Source organism: Marmota flaviventris, chromosome 10 (genome assembly GCF_047511675.1).
Source record: "Marmota flaviventris isolate mMarFla1 chromosome 10, mMarFla1.hap1, whole genome shotgun sequence".
NCBI lineage: Eukaryota > Metazoa > Chordata > Mammalia > Rodentia > Sciuridae > Marmota > Marmota flaviventris.
In genome coordinates this window covers 54,918,682-54,938,986 of record NC_092507.1, presented here as the reverse complement: position 1 = coordinate 54,938,986, position 20,305 = coordinate 54,918,682, and the positions used below count along the sequence as shown (strand labels likewise).

The 20,305-nt window shown below is 39.2% G+C and overlaps 2 protein-coding genes across 8 annotated transcripts in view; one reads left to right on the top strand and one right to left on the bottom strand.

The window, feature by feature from the left end:
• The window catches only part of Mier1 (MIER1 transcriptional regulator), a 64,148-nt gene extending 56,069 nt beyond the window's left edge, over positions 1–8,079 (bottom strand). The window contains exons 1-3 of one of the 5 annotated variants that reach the window (XM_027949498.3): positions 7,947–8,079; positions 6,810–6,910; positions 4,243–4,316 (exon numbers count right to left, since the gene is read on the bottom strand). In XM_027949498.3, the coding sequence (XP_027805299.3) occupies positions 4,243–4,316; positions 6,810–6,910; positions 7,947–8,013 (242 nt within the window). In that variant the 5' untranslated portion in view covers positions 8,014–8,079. Of the gene's footprint in view, positions 1–2,656; positions 2,799–4,242; positions 4,320–6,809; positions 6,911–7,390; positions 7,589–7,633; positions 7,748–7,946 lie in introns of those variants that run through there. The other 4 variants (XM_027949494.3, XM_027949493.3, XM_027949496.3 and 1 more) reach the window with 4 other exon arrangements.
• A 69-nt stretch (positions 8,080–8,148) lies between these two features.
• Positions 8,149–20,305, top strand: part of Dnai4 (dynein axonemal intermediate chain 4) — a 117,559-nt gene continuing 105,402 nt past the window's right edge. For 2 of the 3 annotated variants that reach the window (XM_071617938.1, XM_027949563.3), the window contains exon 1: positions 8,149–8,378. In XM_071617938.1, coding sequence (XP_071474039.1) covers positions 8,332–8,378 — 47 coding nt within the window. In that variant the 5' untranslated portion in view covers positions 8,149–8,331. The remainder of the gene's footprint in view (positions 8,379–20,305) is intronic. The other variant, XM_071617939.1, reaches the window with a different exon arrangement.

Below are 20,305 nucleotides of genomic sequence, written 5' to 3'. Positions count from 1 at the left end.
CTTACTGCTGCTCTGCACTGTTATTTCGTAAGTTAACATCAATACTCAGGTCTACTTAATCAAAAGCACAACAGTTCAGCATATGAATTATTTTACCACATGTATCATAAAGAATAAATCTGAAAGCTCACACAAAAAGTAAAAGGATGCTATAAACAAAGCATTTCTCATTCATTTAATCTTTTGAAACCAACAGTCTTTAAAAAAATCATCACAATTACTGAAGTTTGAGGGTTTTGTTTTTGTTTGTTTATGGCAGTGCTGGTGATAGAACCTATGGTCTTCCATGCTATTCTAGCTCTCTACCACTGAGCTACATCCCCAGCTCAATTACTGAAGTATTGAGACCAAAAAATTTAAATTATTTTTACTTTTTACCTCTTCATCTATTTTAGATTGTTTAATAGGACACACCAAGGTTCTTCTACTTTTCCTTTAAAGTCACAATAAATAAAACCATCTACAAGTAACTGAAGAATATAAAAAATGATTTAAAGATTCCAAGTCATTAAATAAATACACTGAAAATAAAATCAATTTTTTTCTTCTTGAAATTGAACCATCCATGTGTTCCTGAAAACATGAGAGTTCCATTCTCCAAACAATGAAATATTTAAGAAAAATATACACTTTGTAATAAAAAGCATATACTAGAAAATATTAGAAAATGATAGGTGACTCCAAATACTGTTTCTCCCCTCTTACATTAATGAAACCATCTTTAATTTCTGAAACAAGATGTTAATAAACATGTTTTTAGTACACCGGGCAGTAAAATTTCTAGATGACTTTTTTTTTTTAAATCAAATTTCAATGTATTTTCATATAAAGTTATTTTTCTTCCTTAGTAACCTATCTTGGATTATGATCACACAACTTAAAGCTCAAACCATTGAGCACCACAAGGGAAGAAACACTACCTCCTTAACACAATTCTACTTATCTAATGAAAACCCACTGAAAGGAGGTCCATTGCTACATTACTACTCCTTCTCTATGTATCAAGCAAAATACACAATACCATCGATCCTCACTGCTTTCTAAAATGTAGGTAATAACCATCAGACTACTAGATTAAATCCAGTCACATTTAAGTGAAACAGAAACGAATATGCTTTCCAACTCTTGTGCTCTGAAACGCAATTTTTTTAACCATAAAAAGCCAAAGAAATGAAAATATAATATCTAAATTTAGATATACATCAGAAATATTGTTTTTTAAAAGACTACTAGCGGCACAAAGTCATGGTACAATAAAACCTCTTCCTCCTTTAACAGCAAATACTCCCGCACATAGATATAAATCTAGTTTCCATAAGACAAGTAGAAATAACATCCTAAGAGCTTCCAGAAAACAAACCTTTAGGTACCTAAAAAAAGCTACACAATCTAACCATTTTTCTGTATTCCAAGGTCTAAAAAGGGTATTATGGTATTGAGAAAAATACGACTGATTTTAGTTAGCAAATAAAGGAGTTAAAAATTGGGGGCTAAAGAACAAATAAAATTACCTACTTCCTGAATCTATTTTTAGGTGTCTCTAAAAATGAATATGGTAATTCTAACAAGAGTAATGCCATATTAACCAAATGTTGAGTGGCTTTTCAAGGAGACACACAAGTCCAAATACACGACTGCAAACTCAGGGATAAAGAATAACGAAATTCTCACATGGGTGGGAAAAAAAAAAGTAAACAAAACAAATAAATCACAAAACTTCCTACGTTTAAAACCTTAAACGAGAGACAAAATTTGGATTTTTAATAGCATATACGAAGTTCCAATTAATTATAAACCAACAAGTGGTTGTTTGTCATCAATTTCGTGTTCCAAATATGCAAACCAATCTAACATAGCAGAAAGGGGCTTTGGAAACTTGTTTACTAGAAAATGAGCAAAGACAAGTAAGGGGGGGGGGTGGATTTCTTAAGAAAACAAAAATCAGAAGGAAAATAAGTAGCTTTGATTTGGATTTGGGGGGGGGGGTGCTAAACGGTGAAGGGGGTTAAGTTGAAGGGTAGAAAAGCAACTCCAGAGGTTCTACCTTGCGGCGGCGGTGTGTAAGTTGAAAGGCGGGGGAGGGAGTTGTTAACTCTTCGGAGAAATGGGGAGATTCCCCTAGTTTGAAAGGCGGAATTGGGAACGTGATTTTCTCCACGCTCATTTTATCTTTACTAGGAGAATTAAAGGCCGTTCAGCCTTATGTTTTCTCCACCAACAGCGACTGGATGTCAGTAGCAAACGGGTGGGGGTGACGCGGAAGGGCGCAACAGCATCTCGGTTAGGGAGGGAAGAAACTTCGCAAGAGGAAGCAGCGGCTCCTCTCCTGGCCCTGGCACCGGCCGGCGAAGTTGCGCCACAGGCAACCCTTCCCAGACCAGCGCCCCCTCCCCCTCGCCCTGCACTACTGCGTAGCATCCAGCCCTTCAAACTGGCCCCGAAGTCCAACTACGTCTCCGCTTTCTCCTATCCCCGGACCCATCCCAACTAAGTTCCAGGGAAAGCTCCCGCCCAGAGCGCGGCCTGTTCCGGACAACAGGTGGGCAGTGGCGCCAGCAGGGCTGGGCCTCTCCTGGCCAGGCCCACTCCACTCCTCCCCGGCCAGGGCCCGGGGGCGCCCGGCTCCGGGACAGGGAGGGGGAGCTCGCTCCCTTACCTCCGCCATATTTGCCGTACTGCCGGGTCACATCTCCGCGGCGGCCGCGGCTGGGTCACGGCCAGAACCCGGATGTGAGACTCGGAAACGGGACTCGGGCCGCCGCCGCCGCCTCTGCCGCTCCCGCCGCCGCTGCCTCAGCGGGAACGCGCAGGAGCCGCCCGAGCGCGCCCACCACACCCCACTCCGCCCCCTCGCGGCGCCCCGGCTGGGCTGGACTGGAGGGAAAAGGCCAGCTAGCACGCGCGGAGCACGGACGCGAGAACGCGCGCGCGGCCCCGAGGCCAGCCCTCCTGGTAGAGCGCGGACGGGGCGGGGCCAAGGTGGGTGTGGGGAAGTTGGGCATCTCCGCGCCAGGCGCCCGCCCCAAAGGACCTGCGACCGGAGCCCGCGCATCTCGGGCAGAGAGGGCGCGAGAAGGTACCAGAGGCCCGACCAGCATTTACATAGCAGTGGAAAATACGTTCTATTTTACAAGTCGAGATCATTTTTGAATGCTGGAGAACGGATGTTGCTGGGATGCAACAGCGGCACGAACTGTAAAGCGGTTATCCCTTTACAAATATTTCTCGGTGATTCCTGACAGGAAATGTAACATCCCACATCCAAAATCTTTTTTTTTTTTTTTTTTTTTTTTTTTTTTTGGTACCGGGGATTGAATAATTCAGGGGCACTGGACCACTGAGCCACATCCCCAGACCTATTCTGTATTTTATTTAGAGACAGGGTCTCACTGAGTTGCTTAGCGCCTCGCTTTTGCTGAGGCCGGCTTTGAACTTGAGATCCTGACTCAATTTAGAAGGGGCAGAGCAAAGATTAAGAAAAGGGATTGTTAGGTAGTCTGCCATCCTCAAATTTCATTTGTTTTTCCTCACACACTGTATGACGCCAGTAGCAACATACAGCAATGGTTGAATTTTTGCACAACTAAACAAAAATTTTAAATGTAAAATAATGAGAAGTCGTTCTTTGATTGACATAAATAATCTACTTGACTGCATGGAAGAACCTACTTGTTTGCAATGCCTGCGATTTGAAAGTTTTAATGTATTGGCCTAGAGCTGCCAGTTGGCCTTGATACCAATACTGATGACTGCCAGAGCCAATGATTTCAAAGTAACAAACTTGTTTCACTTCCATTACTAAAGTAGATACTAGCCAATACCAAGGCACTATTAAAGTGGACACTAATACTTTACTAAACCAGGAGTTTAAAAAGACTTATTCAACAGACACTTTTTTGTCCACCCCCCCATCTTTAAGGATTCTTAATGCAGTTTCAACAAAAGTTGGTACCAAAAATCAAATAATTAAATGAAAATTATTCATTCCTTCTAAATAATGTGAGACTATAATATATTGCATAAATGTGTACATACACAATTTTTTTAAACGTTTACAATGCAATATGGGGGACACTGCTTTTAAAATTACTTGTATTCCCTTAAAATTCTAGGCTCTATCAAGCATTTTCCTAAATATTTCCAAAGACAATATTAACTTGAAACTCTTATGTCCAATAATTTGTGCATGAATAAACTGCATTTACAGGTATATGAAGTAGCTGCTAAGTGAAAGGACATTACCTGGTAATTTGACAGGAAAAGAGTCCACAGACAGTCTGTAAACCAATTAAACATAAACATCTGATGCACATTTTCTACTGAAAGAAAAGCAAGGGAAAGAAGAGAAAGGAAAACTTTAAAGTTCCCAAGTCTACAAACAATTTTTACCATTAACTGTACTGTACAGTATTTCCATTTATCTTTAAGAAAATATATAAAAGTGTTTTTTTTGAGGATTCTTTTGAGAGAATAAATATTTTAGCACAGATATATAGTTTCTATGAGTTACCCTGTTGAATATTTTTATTTTGGTCTGAAAGTAAAATGACTTTTTAGAAATGTCAGTTAATAAACCGTTTTCTTGATACACTTGATGAAAAAAGCTAAAGGCATAAAACAATGTATGTGCCTGGCCCTGAGGTGGGTACAAATAAAAACAACATAAGGCCTAGAGGTAGAAGAAACTTAGGTTTTATATACCAGAAAGTTTAGGGAAAGCTTTCCTTTAAAACATGAAAGTTAATATATGAAATTGAGCTGGCTATCAAGGGAAAGACTAAAGCATTGTTAAAATACAAGGCACAGAAATAACTTGCTTGCTTTAGTCCATTAATTCTTTGATTCTTCAGTTCAACCATATAGAAAAATCCCAATTGGAATAAAGAACAAGGGATCAGGTCCCGTTAAGGACTGAAATGAATATTGGAAGTTAGGAAATTGGGTCTAAGACATTTTTAAATGGATATTTATCTTGCTATTAAACAACTTTTAAGTTTAATATTTCTTTATCAATGCTATTAACTTTAAATGGCATTGTTATTTAGGAAAAAAAATTCCCCTCCACATTTTTTTTCCTATAAATGTGGGTTTAGTCAATCTAAAGGAAGGAGAAAAAGTTCTAGTACTCTTAAGTTATAGGTAACACATCACTATGGAATTCAGTTACTTTCACTCATTTTATTCTTTACAGAGCTTCTTTAAGGAAAAAAAGTCTTTCTCAAAACTCTTGCTAACTCTTCAGTATAAAATACGTAAGAACTAACTATTCACTGTTCAATCTTAGTGTTGGATGGGACTTTATAGGTTTTTAGTCAATTTCTCTATACTTTGGCATAGGAATTCCTCAGAATGCTTCTACTACCAGGCTTTTCTGCTTATGTTTAAACACCTCCTGTGAGTCATCATATCTCATAAAGTGACTGCTGTTTTCAAAAAAAGCTCAAATTTTGAAACATTCTTCTGTTTATTAAGCCAGAATCTGACTTAGTCATTTTCATCTATTACCCTTTGTATTAATTCAACAGATATCTTTTTTGTATTCAAATGCCAACAGTCATTGACTTAGTTTAACAAAACTATATCTTTAAATCCTATTGCTATTAAGAGAGCTACAAACAGGACATAATAAAGCTAAAAGCGTGAGAAAAATCATTGTTAACTATGACTTGTTCAAAATTATTGTACTGTATATTATTAATTCCAGACAAAATGGCAGCTCTGTTAGAACTGTACAAGTCAAAAAATTGTGACTAATTCCAAATTTATGTATTATGCTTTATATCCCCAAACAAAAAAATCCCTACAGAAAATCTAAATAAATGCCTCTTTTGCTCTTACTCTCTCCTTGTTTTTAAGCAAACTAATACTAATTTTCTACTACATTAAACTACTCACAACTATTATTATGTTGGGAAATATTTTTGAGCAACTTACTGAATCCTCCATTCAAAAGTTATTCAACAATTTCAGAAGCTATAAAATGCATACATACGCCCAAACACACATGAACCCCTTAAAGATATTATGTTGCTACTGACAGATGCATTTAGGATCACAAATTTACCTCAACCTTAAACTAACCCATAAAAAAACTCATCTGACAATTTTATGCCTAAGAAATATAACCTTTTATTCAGGACCAACTCCTGATTCAAATACAAGAAATGTATACACCTATACTATGGAAACATGTTCATGCAAGTCAAAAAGGAATCTCTCAAAATGCACCAAGGAAAGACTAGTAACAATTTTAATTCCGGGGCTGATATACTGAAATAGGTGAACACAACACATCGAAAATCCTAAAAACGAATTCTGTATCTAATAATTTTCAGGGTCCAAGTCCTTTTGAGATTGTTTTGTAAACTATTAAAACTCGTTTTCTTAAATAACATTTTAGATTTACCTTCACATTAGTAGGCATAATGCAGGTTGCAAAAGCAGTAATGTATTACATTTGGAAGCCCATATCTATGCAACAAAAACATCATACTTTTGTTAGTTTTTTTATTATTAACACCCCAAACACTTATTTAGCCTTTGGTTCTTCAGAGAACAGTTCTGGTTTTCTTTTCATAATTCTTATCTAGTGGCTTTATCCAGTGGCCCTATTTCATCAGTATATTACAAACTAATATGTTAAGATTTTATACATCGCTGATGTTAAGTATCTCATCCAAATTGTGGAAATTATTGGCCTGTTAGTAGTTCTCAAACACTGGAACATACAGAAAAGTAACGTAATATTTATATTATTTGAGGGAGTTTGGATTTTCCCTCCCTTCATCTCCAAGTGTGCCCTTGCCTACCAGCATCACATCCGTCTTGTCTGCATTGAACCTCAACCAGTTGGTTCTTAACCACGTCCGAAACTCAGCCAGGCACTGGGAGAACCGAGCCACCACACCATCTGGATTAAAGGAAAGAGAGCCTCAGTAGCAAAGAGTCAGAAAACAATTTTTATCCCAAGATCACCATTCTGTCTCAAATTTTTAAAAACATTACTGGGAACTAGGTCAAGTATCCCAGTACAATTTTGGGGAAAAAAAATAATGCAATTTGTAACCAACAGTAAAGGAATAAAAGCAACCCAATAAATAGGTCGCCGTATTTCACCCACGAGTTAAGAAAGAAGGTTCGGTCAACTCGGGGTCGTGTGTGCTAAGCGGCCTTAGACTGGCCATAAAATTGCGTTAAGTTTTCCTGCAAAATTACAGTTTTAGCGTTGTGGGGAGGAACGCTAAATGGGGAAAATTGAAGCCCAGAGAAGGATAGCGACTCGCCCAAGGTCACAGAGCATGCAAGGACCAGAGATGCGCTCCAGGCCAGGGACCTCTCCGTTATAAGCTGAAACATCACCAAAGGAGGCAAGCACGCCTAGCTCCCTTACGGCAATGCCATCTTTGCAGTCTCTTCCCTCCTCTGCTCTCTTAGAAAGGGCAGGTTGGCCCAGGACCCCGCTACCACAAGGGCTGCAGTGTTTCGGAGGGAGCCTCCCAGGGCCGGACACATTTGGGGAAACGCAGGGGAAAGGGGTGGAGCCACAGGGGAGTGGTCATTTGACCCCACCCCGACCAGGATCGAGGACCGACTGGTAAAAGGGGCTGGAGCAACCGGGGCGAGGCGAACTCACTCCGCAGCGGATTCCCAGCGCGCCGTGGACGCCAGGGAGACCCGCGCTGCCGCCACCGCGAAGCAGAAAGATCGGGCGCGGAGGGGGTGGGCGGAGGCAGGGAGTTGCGCATGCGCCTCCGGTGGCCGGCGGCTCCGCTCGGCCCGCGACCAGGCGCGTTCTCTGGCAGCCCCTCCCCGGAAGTTAAGAGTCTTCCGGGCGGTACTCTGCAGTGGGGGAGGGGAGGGAGAGAAAGGGGACTGAGGACACCTCAGGAGCCCCTCATCCCTAGAGGAGTGAGAGGGGAGAGATGGTGTATAGAGGCTGCACTTACAGCCGCTGCCGCTGCCGCCGCCGCCACCTTCGCTGCTGCCACCACCGCCTGAAGAAGCCCCATCCATCCGCCTGCAGCCGGGAGACTCAGAGCCTGGGAGGGGCCTGGGGCCCGGGCCGCCCGCCTCCTCCTTCCAGTCGTCGTCCGGAGCTTCCTCCTGCTCCACCAACCCTCTGCCCTCCCCTCCGCCTCCGCCCTCCTCCTCGGCCTCGAGCCGCCAGCCAACCGCGCGGCCGCTTGTTGAGCCAGGGCTCCACCGTCTCCATGGCGCCCGGCAAACATTTCTGAGCTTCGGCGCTACCCGCTAACGCCCGGGGTTGGGGAACAGGGGCTCCAGAAGCAGCCTGGAAAGGGGTGGTCGACAACTCCCAAGCCCGTCGCCACCATGCCCGTTTCTCCGACAAACAGCCGCAAGCAGCCAAACCTCTCGCCGTAAGTTCCGGCGCGAAAACCCGTAGTCAATTCCCGTGGGCAGCCGAGGGAGCCCTTCTAGATACTCTCCCTAGATTTGGAAAGGGGTCATTTTACTGCATCTGGGTATGGTCAACAGCCTGAATCTCCCAGGCGGCAGTGGTTCCTTCTCTCGCTTGGAGCAGCCTTTTAAAAATCAATAGTGCTCTGCTTGCTCTGAGAAGACCTGGTTTTGTTTAGGACCACTTGTCCTCCTAGTACTTAGAGTTTGGGGGCGCCCCGCCCCCCCCATCTACATTCTAGTTTGATGCTTCTATGCTGTGCTCACATGGTCAGGTTCATCAGCTTCTGGAACCCCAGATCAAACATCGTTATGCTTGATACTAGATGATTTTGTTTTTTAACCACCCTGCCTTAAAATTCTGCTGACTTATCTCGCTTGTAACTTGAAACGGTTCCTTTGGGCTGCTCACTAAATTCCACTGAAGTTCCCCAGTTTATTTATCTCTCTGGCACTTCCAGATCACTTTTGTTCTCTCTTCACAAACCTTCAACATCCCTTTCTCTAATCTTCTTCAGCGCAATTGATCTTTTTGTCATCACAACTTGTTGAAAGTTCTTGGAAGAGAACCTTCTGTTCACCTTTGAATATGGTACTCTGGCTTTTGTCCATCCTACCACTTCACCAAAAAAGGCCTTTTTGTGAAAGTCAACAATAGCCATCCAGCCAAACACAGTAGCCAGTTTACACTTTTGTTCTTAACTGACCCATTAGCAGCTCTGATCTAATTGATCACTTCTTGAGTTTTGAAATACTTCATTTTGTTTTTGCTCTTCCCTAGATGTTCCCCTGGTTCATGGCTACTTCTTGTAAAATACTTAACTGGGATCTGCTCACCTGTCCCATAACTGAACATCAAGAGTGTTGCTGGGTCATTCCTTAACCTGTTCTCTTCACTACTGCCTTATGCCTTTTAAAATCACTGATAAGGGTAATTCACAAGTTTTAGCTCTATCCAAGACCTCCCAAGAAAAAGGAAACATCTGCACTTAGAAATTATAAGACACCTCAAAATTTATATTCAAAACCAAAATCCTTCTTTTGCAAGTCTTTCCCATTTTAGTAAATGGTGAATTCCACTTGGCAGTTTCTGAGGTGAAAAACTCTGGAGTACCTTGGACTTCTCTCTTATACCCCAATAAATCAATGATTTTTACCTGCAAAATACGTTGAGACTAGCAGTATCATATAACTCATTGTCACATTATGGTGCCTAATCTTTTTCCCAGCACCCTCCATAAAGTTTTTATTGTGATTTGTCTGCTAAAAACCTTCCTCAAGTTTTTTCATATTTTACTAGAGTAAATGCTCACATTCTTACAGGGTGTTACTTGGGTATTTTACTCTCAGCATGCTTTGTTACACAACACATCAGGCACGTTATTCGTATTTGTGCTTGTCTACATTTACCATTCTTTGGAATATTGTGCTCCAAGATAATCTCTTTAACTCATTTTTTTCCAGATATCACCATCCATAAAATAATACATCCAGCATTTTGATCCCTCACCCTTTATTTTTTCCATAAAATTTATCCCTGTAGTTATATACCTGCTTATTAATTTGCCTTCACAAGTAATGAAACTCAATGAGGACAGATTTTTGTTTTGTTCCCTGGTGTGTCTTTTAGCCTAAAGAACATGCTTCGTAAATATTTATTGATTAAACAAAGGAATGTGTAAAGATGTACTTAAGTAATTGGTTACTGTTCATTTTGCTGGTTTTTGTTTCCACCTTTAGGTTTGAAAATCTCAAAGTGAATTTAGGGGAATTAAAAGTCATACAGCTCTCTAGTGGCTGAGAGTGTTAGGAAAATTCCCTTGGGAATTTCTTAAATAATGACAAATTAATAATAAATTAATTATTAAAGAAAGGATGGGATGGAATGGGAAGCAGTGTAATCTTTTTGAGGTAGCCGTATTGCCATATTGTATAATTAAAAAAAAAAAAAGCTTCAAAGACACTAAAGTTTGAAACCTGTTGGCTTGACCTGATGTATTATTTCTCCTCTTCCTCCTTTTAGGATTTAATCCTGAACTTGTAAAGAATCTCTCAAAGCATTTATCAATTTTCCACTTTCTCAATTCAGTTTCTCCTGAATTAGATCCTTCCCATTGGCTTAATAATATTGGACAAATCTCTCATTGTGGAAAAAATAACCACTGGCTCTTTCTTTAACACCTTTATTTCATTTCTATGCCTATTAGATATGAGAAGTGACTAACCCCAAGATAGTGTGACCCTGGAAAAAGGAGTGAAAAAGAAAGCCATACACTGATAGCATTGATCCTTTCACAATACATTCTTTCCCAGTGACAAAACAAGCCCTGGGAGAAGGTGTCCATCAAACCTGGAATGACAGCTCCTGAGAAGAGACTTAAATATTGATCTCTCCCAAAATAATTCCTTTCTAGATGCTGTCCGCTGACCCTCCAACCCTCCATCGTGCCCAGTAAAAACAAATCCCAGATGCTGACCGCTTACCCCAGACCCTACTTTGCCCAGTAAAAACAACAACAAAAAATCAAATTCCTGAGTGCCCAAACTGACATGTTTATTAATTAAGTCACCTCTCAGTATAACCTATATACTGGAGCTCAGATTCCTCCTTTGGCCAGTGGCTTATTTTCCATCAGGAAAGTGGGTCCATCAGTAGCGTCATTCTGTGTTCCTGAATAAAGGCTTTTGATGATCTGTGAAGTTTGCACCTGGCCTGCTCCTTTTGTGCTAACACTGCCTAGTTCCTTTATTCTGATTCCCTATATGTTCATATTTCCTTTCAATTCTCTATTAGTATTTTCATCTGTTTGCATTGCCCATTTGTCTTGGATATTATTCACTTGTTAGATTAGATCCCTTACCATATTCAGGAAAGTTATTTTAAATCTGGTTGAACCGTTCTAATATTTCTGCTGTATCTGAGTCTGGTTCTAATGCTTATTTTGTCTCTTCACACCATTTTTTTTTTCTTTTGATATGCCTTACAATTTTTTGTTGAAAATAGAACATATTGTATGGTGTAACATGAACTGAGATAAATAGGCCTTCAGTGTGAGTTTTTATTTTTGTGTGGCTATGACTTTATATTTACTGTTTGTGGAAAGCTTTAGTTTCTTCTAGTGTTCTTGGTTTTATCTCTTCTGTTTGTTTAAGTTTCCTTAGAGCCTCCTTCCTTTTAAGATTATACATAACAGTCGAGTGTATTTTGACATACATACATGGAGTATGCTTTACATTCTTTTGATTATACACGATGTGGAGTTAAACTGTTCATGTATATATATGAACGTGGAAAAGTTATGTCTGATTCATTCTACTGTCTTTTTTTATTCCCATCCTCCCTCCCTCCCTTCCCTCATTCACCTTTATCTGAACCAGTAAACTTCTGTTCTTCTCTCCCTTGCCTCCATGTTGTGTATTAGTATCTGCATATCAGAGAGAACATTTGACCTTTGGTTTTTGGGGATTGGCTTATTTCACTTAACGTGACAGTCTCTAGTTCCATCCATTTATTAGCAAATCCCGTAATTTCATTCTTCTTTATGTCTGAGTAATAATACTCCATTGTGAATGTATACCACATTTTCTTTATCCATTCATCTGTTGAAGGGCACCCAATTGGTTCCAGAACTTAGCTATTATGAAGTATGCTGCTATAAACATTCATGTGGGTTCATCACTGTTGTATGCTGATTTAAAGTCCTTTGGGTGTATGCCAAGGAGTGGGATAGTTGAGTCAAATGTTGGTTTCATTCCAAGTTTTCTGAGTGATCTCCACACTGCTTTCCAGAGTGGTTGTACCAATTTGCAGTCCCGCCAGCAATGTATGAATATACCTTTTTCCCCACATCCTGGACAACAAGTATTGTTACTTATATTCTTGATAATTGCCATTCTGACTGTAGTGAGATGAAATCTCAGTGTAGTTTTAATTTACATTTCTCTAAATACTTGTGCTTTTGAACATTTTTTCATGTATTTGTTGACCGATTGTATTTCTTCTGTGACGTGCCTGTTCAGTTCCTTAGCTCATTTATTTTTTATTTTTTATTGTTGGCTGTTCAAAACATTACATAGTTCTTGATATATCGTATTTCACACTTTGATTCAAGTGGGTTATGAGCTCCCGTTTTTACCCCATATACAGATTGCAGAATCACATCAGTTACACATCCATTGATTTACATATTGCCATACTAGTGTCTGTTGTGTTCTGCTGCCTTTCCTATCCTCTACTATCCCCCCTCCCCTCCCCTCCCCTCCCCTCTTCTCTCTCTGCCCCCTCTACTGACATTCATTTGTCCCCCTTGTATTATTTTTCCCTTTCCCCTCACTTCCTCTTGTATGTACTTTTGTATAACTCTGAGGGTCTCCTTCCATTTCCATGCAATTTCCCTTCTCTCTCCCTTTCCCTCCCACCTCTCATCCCTGTTTAATGTTAATCTTCTTCTCATGCTCTTCGACCCTACTCTGTTCTTAGTTACTCTCCTTATATCAAAGAAGACATTTGGCATTTGTTTTTTAGGGATTGGCTGGCTTCACTTAGCATAATCTGCTCTAATGCCATCCATTTCCCTGTAAATTCTATGATTTTGTCATTTTTTAATGCAGAGTAATACTCCATTGTGTATAAATGCCACATATTTTTTATCCATTCGTCTATTGAAGGGCATCTAGGTTGGTTCCACAGTCTTGCTATTGTGAATTGTGCTGCTATGAACATCGATGTAGCAGTGTCCCTGTAGCATGCTCTTTTTAGGTCTTTAGGGAATAGACCGAGAAGGGGAATAGCTGGGTCAAATGGTGGCTCCATTCCCAGCTTTCCAAGAAATCTCCATACTGCTTTCCAAATTGGCTGCACCAATTTGCAGTCCCACCAGCAATGTACAAGTGTACCCTTTTCCCCACATCCTCGCCAGCACTTGTTGTTGTTTGACTTCATAATGGCTGCCAATCTAACTGGAGTGAGATGGTATCTAAAAGTTAATAACTAGAATCAACAAATGGGACTTACTCAAGCTAAAAAGTTTTTTCTCAGCAAAAGAAACAATAAGAGAGGTAAATAGAGAGCCTACATCCTGGGAACAAATCTTTACTCCTCACACTTCAGATAGAGCCCTAATATCCAGAGTATACAAAGAACTCAAAAAATTAGACAATAAGAGAACAAATAACCCAATCAACAAATGGGCCAAGGACCTGAACAGACACTTCTCAGAGGAGGACATACAATCAATCAACAAGTACATGAAAAAATGCTCACCATCTTTAGCTCATTTATTGATTGGGTTATTTGATTTTTTGTGTTAAGTTTTTGTGTTCTTTGTATATCCTGGAGATTAATGCTCTATTTAAGGTGCAGGTGACAAAGATTTTTCTCCCGTTTTGTAGGCTCTCTGTTCACGTTCTTGATTGTTTCCTTTGCTGTGAAAAATCTTTTCAGTTTGATACCATTCCATTTATTTATTCTTGCACTTTAGGAGTCTTGTTGAGGAAGTTGGTTCCTAAGCTGACATAATGGAGAGTTGGACCTACTTTTTCTTCTAGTAGGCTCAGGATCTCTTGTCTGATGCTTAGGTCCTTGATCAACTTTGAGTTTTTTGCAGATTTCATTTTGTTACATATGGATTTCCAGTTTTGCCAGCATCATTTGTTGAAGAGTCTATCTTTTCTCCAGTGTGTGTTTATGGCTCCTTTGTCTAGTAAGAGATAACTGTGTTTATGTGGGTTTGTCTTTGTGTCTTCTATTCTGTACCATGGGTCTGTTTTGGTGCCAATAGCATGCCATTTTTATTACCATAGTAGATAGAGCCTCCTTCTTAAGTGGAGTTTGAGCCTTGAGCCTTGTAGTTCTTTAGTGGTAATTAATTTAGTCCTATTAACAGACCCCAGGTGTGGTGGTGGCAAGATTTAGGGAGAAGGGGATGTATTCTGTAATCCAACAACTAAATCTTTTAGTGGGCCTTTATCCCTGAGGTGTAAACTTTATGAGTGTTTCTTAGCATTTTTTTCTTCTCTTTAATTGGGACAAGATAACTAATAGGTATCAGAGTTGGGTATATTTTGAGAGAGGGTCTTACTGAGTTGCTTAGCGCCTCACTTTTGCTGAGGCTGGCCTTGAACTCATGATACTCCTGCCTCAGCCTCCAGAGCTGCTAGGATTGCAGGCATATGCCACCGTGCCAGGCTAGAATTGGGTATTTTCTTTTCCTGCATCCATTATGCTGTTGTAAAACCCAAGTTGGTTAAGTTCTTAAAATAGTTTCCTTGAAGATGGGCCTTTGTTTAGGAGAACAGAACATTTTGTGTGTATTTCAGAATTGTTACTCCCCATCCATCTGCTGGAACCCTGAGGGAATTTGTCTCTGATTTTCATCGGGAGAACTTGGTGAACTCATGAAGGTGAAAATGAAAGTATGGGCCCCTCCATAATGCTGGATCCCCAGTTTTTATCTCTCAAGGTAGTCTGCACTCAGTCTTCAGTAATTAGTAAATTGTTCTTTAAGTTTTCCTACCACTACTTATTCCATTGGCAGTTTTTGCTTTCTGTACACTGCTATTCTGTTTTCACCTACCTCTTTAATTTTCAATGTAGTTCTTTCCCCTATGATCTCAATTTTCTGGTGGACCTAAACGAAAGTAGAAAACAAACATCTTGTGCTGTAGCTCAGTGGTAGAGCACCCCTTGGTTCAATCCTCAGTACCATCAAAAATAAAAAAGATTACTTTCAAGGGCTTTACATATTGGACTGGAAGCCAAAAGAAAGTCTGTTCACTCCTTAATTCTTATCTGTTGTCACTATTGCTTTTTAGAAACTACTCAAAGAATTATAACCTAAATCATAACCTAAAGATTTCAGAGGTCACCAGATTCAATCTTTCTTTCCATCTCTCTGAGCATTTGACAATAATTATCCTCCTGAAGATTTTTTTAAATTTCTTAACCTTGGACTTTACTGGTTCATTTATTGCCTGCCTGAATGCCTCCTATCTGGTTCTTCTTTTTCTCTCCAGTTTTTTTCCTTGACCCTATTACCTTCTCTTTGAGTCTTTAAATTTTTATTTTATAATTTTTATCTCCTCATTGTACTTTAGAAATAAAACTAATGATCACCCTAACTCTGAATTAGGTAGTGTTATTAACCTTAATTTACAGAGAAGTAAAGAAACATACTAAGAAATTTGCTCAAACACATGGCCTATGAGTTCTTGATTAAATTTGGGTATTTCAATTGTCCTTTTGGGATTTAAGTTTTCTTGTGAAATATGACTATTTTATATGTTACAAGTTTTAATAAGAATTGAATTGATCTTGCTTGTGCTTTTAAAAGGTCACTATATGTTGTGTGGAGAATAGATTTCAGGGGATCCAGGTAAAGTAAAAAGACAGTTAAAAGAGCACTGCAGTAATCCAAAAAAGATAAGATTGTGTTTGGACCAGGATAATGGCAATAAAGATGATGACAATTGAGTGGATTCTGGATATATTTTTACTTTTTTTCACCTAAGCACCTGGGAGAACAGAATATCCTTAAAAAAAAAAAAAATGGGAAGGACTATAAGAAGTAAATTTCCTGAAAAGGGTGAAATGGTAGTGGTGGTTAACACCAGGAATTCAGTTTTGGACTTGCTAAATTTCCTTTATAGATGTCAAGTAGGCAGGTAGGTATATGGGTTAGAGTTATGTATTATGGATTCATTTTCACATAATGGCATTTAAGTCATAGCATTGAATGAGTTCGTTAGGCTATGAATATAGAAAGAAAAGAGAAGTTTAATGATGAAGGCTACAGAAAAACTAAGAGGAAAACCAGGTAAAGGGAGTGTCCCACAATCCAAGTTAAAAAAAGAAAAAAGAAGGAACAGCTAGATCAAATGCTGCTAATAAGTAAGATAAGAATATTGAAATGATTATTTGCTTTAGCGTTGAGGGTAGGTATGGGGAGGTTTACTGTGAATGAGAGCTTTTCTTTTGGTTTCTTCCAGAAGGAATAGGTAAGACAGTATAAACAGGATTGGCTATTTTGAATAATTTTAGTTGTTTTTGAGGCATAGAGGCTATCTATTGGGCTGGCACTTGACAGTGGAATGATTGGAACAAGTATTGGGGTCCAGAATGTGGGATTTCAAAAGAGGTTGTCAGGAGTGTGGACTTGCGGTTGATCGATATGTATTTGAAAAATCCCCTCCTAAGAGGAGGACTTCTGGGGCTGGGAGATATGAGTGAGGCAGGAAACCAAGGAACAGTGTAACTTAGGCATATTTCCATATTGTCCAGAACAAGCTATGTCTGACATGTAGGGCACATTTTTAAACATCAGATTTATAGAAGCTATAAACATGGTTAATACAGAGGTGCAAGGTTAAAGTAAGAGCATGATTGGAATTCACCATGGTTTTGGTTTTACCAGCAAGTGTTATGACATAAAAGAAGGGAAAAGGGGATGAGAATGTAAGAAAGGAATGATTATAATAATTAACTATCAACTATGATAACTTTTAAGATCAAGAGAGAAGAGGTACATAAGAGAAAAGCATGGTAGCATCTGGACTTAAAGATCATAATAGAGTGGAAGGATTGTTGATGTTGTGGTTTAAGAGAGTGTTTAAACTGAAAAAATAGGAAGTAAGCATTGACCTTTCTAAAGACAAGGTCAAGCATATTGATCATCAGGGTAAGTGGTTGAAGTAGCAATATAACATCATTTATGTAAGTTTTCTAATAAGCTACGGTAGTAGAAGGATTAGCTTTATGGATATTGAAATACTCAATAATTATGGCAGGGATAATATTGGAGAGAGAGCACCCATGGAAGAAGAGAGACAGAAGTGATGGTATTAGAATATAGATGGCCATTGAAACCAGGTTTGGTGTATATAATGAGAAAATAGATTGCTGAGGTTCAAGCCTGTTGTAATATATGAAGGAGGAGTTTATTAAAGGAAAAATAGAACATGAGGACTGGATTTTGCATCTTTTATATATTTATTTATCTATGTATCTATTTGTCTATTTATTTTGGTAGTTGGGCACAATAATTTTATTTTCTTTCTTTGTTTTTATGTAGTGTTGGGGATTGAAACTAGTGCCTCACATGTGCCAGGCAAGCGCTCTACCACTGAGCTACGACTCCAGCCCTGAGGACTGGACTTTGTAAAAAGGACCTTAGGGCAAAAACTTAAGGAGAAAGAAAAATAAGAGACTTGACGGTAGCAACAAAGGAATGATTCTACTGATGTATTGTGGATTTTTGAATTAGCTATAAATGAAGAGAAATCTAAAAGATTAATTAGTAGAAAATGGAAGATCAGAGGTCTCAAGGAGGTTAAAGAATAAGAAACTGGTGTCATAGAAACCAATTTGAGAAGTCAATTTTTCATAAAGGGAAATAGTCAACTGTCAGATGCTACAAAGGTGAAGAGTGCCTTGAATTCAACAATTTGAAGGAATGGATGATATTAATGAAAAATTGGAACTAGATAAGAGAAGCAAAAAAAGTAGACAGGGTGGGACATGAAGTGGTAAAGTACTTGCCCAGGATGCATGCAGCCCTAGATTTGATCCCCAGCATCTTCCGCAGTCTGGCTGGGCACAAAATCACGAGCCACTCAAGCAGGAACAAAGTTTATTTTTTTTATTTTTTATTTTTTTAATTTTTTATTGTTGGCTGTTCAAAACGAAGTTTATTTTTTGAAACTGCTGCCAATGTCCGGTACCGCCCGGGAAGATTTTTTCCACACACGCCGCCTCCTCTCGGACCACCGAGAGAGCTCCTCCCCCGGAACTCCCTCCTACTGTACTTCCCCAACCAATGGGAACTCTCCAGGAGTCCTGTAGCCGGCCTAGGTGAACAGCAGGAGTCCAATATCCATATGAATGCAAATCTTAACATAATCATATCATCTCAATGGCTAGCTGGCGTCACCTTTTGACCAAAAATGCCATGCATCATATTCTTGGCTCTTAGCAAGCATCACAGAAAAAAAAGAAAAAGAGACAGTATTATTGACTAATATTTTAGAAAACTGAACTGTGAAAGGGAGAAGAGATGTATTAATAGGTAGAGGAAGGCATAGCTAAAGAAAAGATGAGATGATTGAAGCATGTTCTTGGGGAAATAATATGATTAAAAGACTTGGGATTACTCATGAAGAAGAGTTCCTTAGAAGAGACACATTTCAAAACATAGATAAAATATTAGAAATATTAGTCTTATAGAATATCAACTCTTATTGAATGAGGAAAAAAGATAAGAATATATTGATGAGTTTGCAGGAAGCAGAATTTTAAGCAGGTAGAGAAAAGATATGAAGGAATTTTTACATAATTGAAACCCTTTTATTTGTATTGTCAGGATAGTATAGTCCTTTAGAAACGAAATAGGGTAGGATACTTGAACATGTTTGAAATAGTGTGCAAATGGAATTCATCTTCACATTAATTTAAAAAGTATGTATTTAGCGCCTATGATATATGAGGCCCTAGGCTGTGTGCTAGGAACATAGCAATGAGTATGACAGTTTCTACCGTAAATGTGCCTACATTCTAAGAAGAGTGGAAAACAAGAAACAAAATGTCAAATAGTGATAACAATGCTGTGAAGAAAATAAATATGAAAACTGGATTGATAATTGTCATTTAAAGATATTTTATTCTTGTTTTATCTTTTATGATTAAACAATTAAAAGTATTATTAAAATGTTTTCTTTGGCAGAATATTTCCTTTTTATAAGCTAAGGGAAGATGATCCTCATTTTATAGAAAACTATAGTACAGAATACTAGAATGAATAGAAAGTAGGTTCTGTTTTTAGGAATTTACAGAGTAAATCCTGCCGCAGTCTGGCTGGGCACAATTCAGGAGCCACTTGTCAAAAGAAACGAACTTTATTTTTAGAACCACACACACCAAACAAAACAGCTCCTCAGGAAAAACCTTCAGAGCCCAACTGCCACCACTGGCTTCCCACAAGCCTCTCAACCTCCCCCACTCCTCCTGCTGTTGAGGCTGATTGGCTGGGTTGTGTGGGCGGAGCCAAAAAAGTCCCCCAATGAGCAGCTCTGTGGTCTGAAAGGGCGGGGAAACAGCCCAATGAGCATCACTGCTGAGGAGCCAATCAGTTGGCAGCTAGAAGTTTGCTGGGGCCGCTGTGAGCCAATCATCAACTGGCAGCTGGAAGTTTGCTGGCAGCTGGAAGTTTGCTGGGGCCCCTTCGGCTGTGGCTCTCAACAAAATCCAAAAGTAAAATTCTTTCTTTCAGACACAAATATTTAGATTACAACTTTTCTTATTAAAAATCATACATTATTTGGGGCTGGGGGCTCAGCGGTAGAGTACTTGCCTAGCATATGTGAGACACTGGGTTTGATCCTCAGCATCACATAAAAATAGATAAAGGTATTGTGTCCAACTAGAACTAAAAAAATTTTTCAAAAAATCATTATTTGTTCAGATGGGAACATGATATTCTTTCCTGTTTAAACCTGCCTGTGTAACTCCAGAGTGTTTGTGCTTCCTGGGTGCCAGACACTTCTTAACCATAATACCAAAGTTAATTCATTTACTCATAAGAAACTGTGAGTTAGATATTATTATAATCCCTGTTTTATAAGTAAGAATATAAGACTCACAAAAGTCAGTACAGCCTTTGAATCTTACATCCTGTGTCAAATCTCAACTCTTGTAAGAATTTTTTCCCTATTTAAGCCTCTGTGATTTTACATAAACTGTTAATAGAGCACTTGGTTGCATGCCTATAATCCTAGCAATTTGGGAGGTTGAGGCATAAGAATGTTAAGTTGGAGGCCAGCTTCAGGAATTTACTAAGACTCTGTCTCAAAATTAAAATAAATGGACTAGGGATCTACTCAGTAATAAAGTACCCCC